The following is a 6,296-nucleotide window of genomic DNA, read 5'->3' as shown; positions in this document are numbered from 1 at the left end:
CTAGTCATCTTGGAAACCTATTTTTAACTCTCAGTTAGTGGGGTGATCTGGCAGTAATGTCACCATTTCAAGGAACGTGCTAGTAGTCTAAAGGAATGAAACTAAGTGCTCTGAGAGAATGTGCTTTAATATTTGTATATTCCATCATTTCAGTGAGTGATCAATAGTCATGAAAAAATATATGTATATATTTAATTCCAAATGTGAGTTAGTAATGAGGGTAGATTTATTTTCTCTTTATTTCCAGGCCACCGGTCACCTTTCCAATGAGCTTAAACCCACTCCTGCGCAGGTTCATGCTTATCCAATCTTCAATCAACTCTTTCTTCTTTAGGAAAGGGCTTCTTAATTGCTGAGGAGATACACCTGAAAGCAGAGAAAAGGAATTAGTCCTTAGGTCACCAAATTATTTTCAGGTTAGTTAAGTATCAATTCATTAGTCTTAAAAGGAAAGTTTTCAGAAGTAACCTAAGTGCCCACTGCAAGATGGATAAATAAGATGAGGTCTAGCCATGCAATACAATATTACCCAACTATGAAGAAAGAAGTTTTGCCGTTTGTAGCAAAATAAAATGGAAATAAAGTAAATGAACTGATGAAACAAAATAAAAAATATTAGTGGTCATAGATAACCAAAGTGAGGTTACCAGAGGTTAAGAGGGTGGGGGTGAGAGAAGTGGTTAAAAGGGGTGTAAAGGATGATGGCAGGTGATTTGGGTTTGTTTTTTTGTTTTCGTATGTATGTATGTATGTATGTATGTATGTATGTATGTATTTATTCAAGCACTGGGTACAGTCAGAAGCACGGGAGGGTGAGAGAATTCACCAGAGCCAGAGCAGGGAGCAGAGCAGGCAGAAGGACCAAAGTACACTGCTGAGGGGAGCAGCGGGCGGCAGGGGAGGTCTGTGCGCCATGTGGGACCCTCCTCCGGTGGCCGTGGAGCAGCCGGGGATCGAACCGGTGCTGCTGCAGAGGTTTACGGGCAGCTTCGCAGCGCAGCGCTCAACCGCTGCGCCACCGGGGAGGCCCATTTTCATCTTTTTAAAAAAACAAAAGAATGCCTTTGACATTTTCAGAAGAGCTATGCAGGACCTGTCTCAAAGAATGGGGAGAGCAAGTAGTTCAAATATTTGAGAACCAAAGGGTGGTGACTAATGGTAAAAGAATATATATATTTGCTATAAATTCAGAATTCTGTATAAATTTATTACAAGTGGTGTATATGTAATTTGTGTTTATGGAAATTTTGTGTAGTTTAAATATGTAGTTTAAATAATATAAATTAAGTGAATTTATAACAAATGCATTGACTTATTAATTAATATACATTTTTATATTTTTCTGATTTAAAAAGTAAAAATGATCATTATGTAATTTATAAAATAAAGATATAAAGAAAAAACTTTAAACCACCCATTATATTTTGTTATAAATTCATACATTTCTTTTGAATAGTGAGAGAACATTACAACAGAGAAGCTGAAGAGACTTTGTGGGTCATCTAATTCTTTTCATACCCCTTTTCTTCAGATTAGAAACTAAGGGCTAAATAAATTGATTAACTTGCCCAAGGTTACACAACAATTTGATAACTCATTTTCATATTTGCTGACCCAATATCAACAAATATGTTAACATATAAAATTATATAGGTTTATATTTTAACAAGAATGGCTTATAGCAACATTTCTCTATTGTATTTGCTTCTTTAAATATGAAGATATCAAAATAACAAGAACCATTTTGCATGGTATATAGATTCTTCTATTAGCTCTTCCCTTATGCCCTGATTATATATGATTTCTCTGAGAGCTATAGAGACAGACTCTTCACCCTCACCACCATCCCAACCTGATAGTATATTAATCTCTCAGGGACAAAAGAAAAAAATATAGTGAAGAATTTGTGCAGGTACATCCAGAGCTCAGTTGAACCACTAGAGATTTAATCAAGCCTCTTGAGATAAAATCTTGATGTTCCTGAAACTATTAACATTTAGACATGGTGTCTCCTTGACCCAAGAACCTCTATCATTATATAATCAAATGGAAAGTCTTATTTCCTGATCTACAAAAAATTGTTTATGTCAGACTTTAAAATAACTTTAATAAAGTGAAATATTCACTCCTGCTACTCGAATAACAACTCCAGGTAAAGTTTGCACACCAGATGAGTCAGTAGCAGCTCTGCAGTAAGATGAAGAAAGTGGCTTCCAATGCTGAAGACAAATCTACTGCTTTTTCTACAAGAAGGTAGAAATGCCAAGTTACATTATGGCCAAAAAACTACATGTAACCAGACCATTCTAATAGTCTTGTTGAAAGCAATCAAGCTGAAAGCTGTTTTAGTAAAAAAAAAAAAACAAAAAACCCCAAAAACTATATGTACATATACATACATGATTATGTAATATATATTTAATAAATTATTGTCATGTTTAACTGAACACAAATAATGTAATATCCCTTTAAATTATTTTGTAGACTTTTGAATAATTCAAAGTGAGTACGAAATACAAAATACAAAACAGGAAACATTGGTAGGGATTTGAATACAACAGCTAAATATAGTAAGAACAGAAGAAGGAGCCTTATAACCCACTTTCAACAGCCCTTACTGATGCTGATATCTGGGCAGCCTCTCGTCAAACTATTTTTAAAATATTGGTAGCCAGCATTAAAAGACACTAATTTTGTATTCCTCCTTAGAAGCTAAGATGCTGAGAAAATATTTCCTCTTAAAAGGGAAATTGGTTTAAGTTACAATAACACTTGCCAAAATAATAGATTTATCTATAAATAATAGCAATGGATTACCTAGTTTTATGGATCAGTAAATCATAAGAATTTTTAGCAACTGAGGTCAAAACTAAATATATAAATGCTTTATAATATCTTGGGAAAGGGTTGAGCTAGAACTATTACTGTTAATTGCTATTATAATAGAGAAATTGCAGGAATACAAATCCTAAAATTAGTTATGTCTCAGTTTTCCACTAGTGCATAAATAATTCTAAGAATTACTGCCACCCAAATAGCCTTTGCTGCAACTGCTGGAAGCTTATTGGTTGAAAAAACACCAAGAAGGAAACAATAGCAACATAAATAAGCTGAAGACATCGCTCAGCTTACTCACAGAGGCTCATTCAACCTCATTCTAATTCTCTAAAGAATATTCCTTCTAGTTTCCCTGGAGAAGACTGTATTTGGATATAAATTTTATTTCTGTGAGATCTCTCCATTGGTTGAAATTAATCACTTGACTTTTTGGAAGTTAATTACTTGTTTGAAATTTCCTCAAAAAGCAACAATGAGTTAGTATGTCCGCCAGTCAATTTTCCTACACTTTTCTTCATCAAATAAGAACATCTTCCTCTTTGCCCCCAGTTAGATGAAGGCATTAAAAAAAAAAAAAAGCAAAAGCTGTGTGTTGTGAATATCCCTGAGATATATATTCAAATCTTCCCAATTACACAGCAAGAAAACAAGATTATAATTGCCAATGTCTAAACCAATGGAAAAATTGTTAATTTAGGGGCATCCCTTTTGTATTTTGGGAATACTTTTTCTTACATGTCTTTCTGACTCTTCCTCACTGATATTCTGTTGACATTAACAGTTACTATGAAATGCAAAAGGAAGTACTATCTGGTTTCCTATTTTTGTGTACTCTTGTGGTTCACCCCTGAGAGGAAGATATGTGCCAGTGAAGTCCCCTCTAAAGCCCTTGTCCTCTTCCTCACAATTCAGCACATTCATACTTGGTTGGCCCTTTCAAAGATGTGGGCCCTGGGGCTGACCACCTTGTTTTATCCCTTTGTGTTGAGGATGCACTGTTGAGATCGCTCCTTCCTCTACAGCCAATTGCCTCCTTCCTAAGCCATGGTTCCTGGAAAGGATGCAGTCCACATAGATGTCCCAGAAGAGCTGAGCCAGATCCCAAAACAGTGCCCCATGCTTCAAGTTCTCAGATGACTTCAGGTAGATCATAAAATCCCAGAAACCTGAAACAGTGTTAGAAATTCGAGGCTTCCTCATTTCCAGGAGAAGCACTGAAGAAGATTCCCAGCACTGAGGATCAGCTTGGTTCAGAGCCAGCAGATCTGTCTGGCTGTGACAGAAGAAAGGAGACACACAGCACAGTCCCATAATGATCAGGGAGCAGGTGAAGCTCAAGGGGTGGTAGATCCCTCTTCTGTTGCCAAGATTGGCCATGGTCCTGAAACTGCACAGGATAGAAAAACCTCACATAAGTCCTATTTGTGCTCTACTCCATAAAGAAAAGAACCGTTCTTTAAAAAACCTTGGTACCAGCAAAGGAAACACCATATTCTAAAGTAGGAAAAGTCTTATCATACCTCTCACATCACAAGCCCCACTCTAGTTAAAGTGACTTACTGCCAAGTCAAGTAATATAAAATCAAGATACTTAGATTAAAAAATATTTATTCCTAAAATGTGTTCCTTTGTAAAAATGAATAAGTGAACTTTTTCTCCCTAGTACAGAAGAAAATAACTTAAAAGAGTATTAAGTGGAAATTTAAAATCTTTAAATTACTTTACAGTATCTTAATTAAGCCCAGCCTCAGTTATCCTAATCCAGGACTCCCATGCAATTAAGAATTTTGATGTATTTTGCCCTTAAGTGCTTTCCTAATCATAGTGAGTTTTACTTTTTTAAGAGGCATAAAAATTGTTAATGTTATAAATAAAAATAAACACAAGGTAATGTGCTAAAAGTTTGGGGACCAAGGGGCCTATCTTCAACCCTTTAGAGTAGAATCAGTAGACATTTTACAAACACCTAAAGTGTTTTTGCAATTCTGGTATAATTTTCATAAAGCTCATGCTTTATCACTTGTCTATTTTTTGCTACAAATATCAATACAAATATCAATACTTTAAAAAAAAAGCATTTGCCTCTCATTCATATTTTTTGACTCTTAAAGATTGTTGCAATAAAATCAAGGCATCCACATGAATTATTTTTATGTTACACTTTGAGCTAGTGCAATAAGAAATGATGTCCTTAAAATAATAACCCAAATTTTATTTTTTTCAGAAAAAAACTTATTTGATTCCTCACAGACTGTGCAAAATATATATCACACTCAAACAATGCTAACACAAAGGAAAAAAATGGGACATACACAGTTCTCTCCAGTTTTATCTTATATTCCCAAACAGTTTAGGTATTAGTAACATGAAGACAAGCAAACCAAATGTCTTTATAGTAGCAGATCAGCATAATACCATGAGATCGGATTTTTATTTCTGCAATGCAGGATTGAGGCAACTTTAAATTAGTACTTCAGAAACTGCCTGTGAACATGTATGTTTCTGTAGTGAAGAAGTATGTTGAGAGACTAGGTTTTTCAAAAATATATCCTCTACATTTCAGATCATTTATACCTGATCTCCATCTGAACAAAACTATGTTCAATATACTCTCGTTTGAACTAAGATATCAAATTCGAGGGACCCCAAAGATAGTCTCACCTTAACTAAGTTGAGGAGCAAGCCCCCGGGCTGTCCACCGTGCAGAAGTTAGCGCGACCAGCGCCCCTGTGCGCTCCCCCGGGGAAAGCTTTAGGCTCCCCTCTCCTGGGAGTCCTCTCCGAGCCTGGAAGTTCCCAAACCCTGGTGTGCTCTACGCACTCCGCTGCCGGCTCCGAGGCATGCTAGACTCCACTTGGACCGGATCCTTTTTCCACAGCCTCGCCTCACCCTCCCCTGGCAGAGCTGCCAAAACCCCGCTACGTCCTTTGTGCCCCACGAGCCTCTTTACTCTGCTGCTGCACCCCCAGGACCTAGCAAGCCGCCCCCGGGGCACTTACCTGCTCGGTCCTTTCTGAATTCCCTCGAGTGCGTGGAGAGGAAACACTCAGTCGGCTCTTGAGCAAGTGCCGATCGCCGCCCCGGCGTCCTGTAGGCTCCGGTGCCTGCACTTCAGCCGTGGGAGTGCTCGGCGCCTCTTCCAGGCTACGTCAAAGCTCCAGGAAATTGCCGCCACCTCTCGCCCTCAAGTCCATCTTCCTCAGCCCCACTCCCTCCTCCTGGAGATTTCTCTTCAGGAAACAAGCCACACTCAGCCTCATGGACCCTGGCTCACACCCACGCATTGCAGCCTTTGTGAGGACTGGCTCCCAAGTTCTAGCTGGGCAAGTGTGACCCTCTGGGCAGGACCTGAAAAGTTGGGACCCAAATGGCACCCACACTCCAGTCGTGCTCCCTTGAGAGTAAAGACGCATGAGGGACTATCCGTGACACTTAGGGTGGCAGGAGGAAGACGGTTG

At 38.2% G+C, this 6,296-nt stretch overlaps 1 protein-coding gene across 1 annotated transcript; it reads right to left on the bottom strand.

Moving 5' to 3' along the window:
• Positions 1-226: 226 nt before the first annotated feature.
• On the bottom strand, positions 227-4,215 carry FAM237A (family with sequence similarity 237 member A; the record flags this gene model as incomplete). Its single annotated transcript, XM_084232388.1, has 2 exons — positions 227-366; positions 3,804-4,215. The coding sequence occupies 2 exons, from the start codon at positions 4,213-4,215 to the stop codon at positions 227-229; spliced, it is 552 nt and encodes a 183-aa protein (XP_084088514.1).
• Between the last annotated feature and the right edge of the window lie 2,081 nt (positions 4,216-6,296).

The sequence above is a fragment of the Talpa europaea genome (genome assembly GCF_964194135.1).
Source record: "Talpa europaea genome assembly, chromosome: 1".
NCBI lineage: Eukaryota > Metazoa > Chordata > Mammalia > Eulipotyphla > Talpidae > Talpa > Talpa europaea.
The sequence above is the reverse complement of the archived record's forward strand: the minus strand, read 5'-3'. Positions and strand labels throughout refer to the sequence as shown.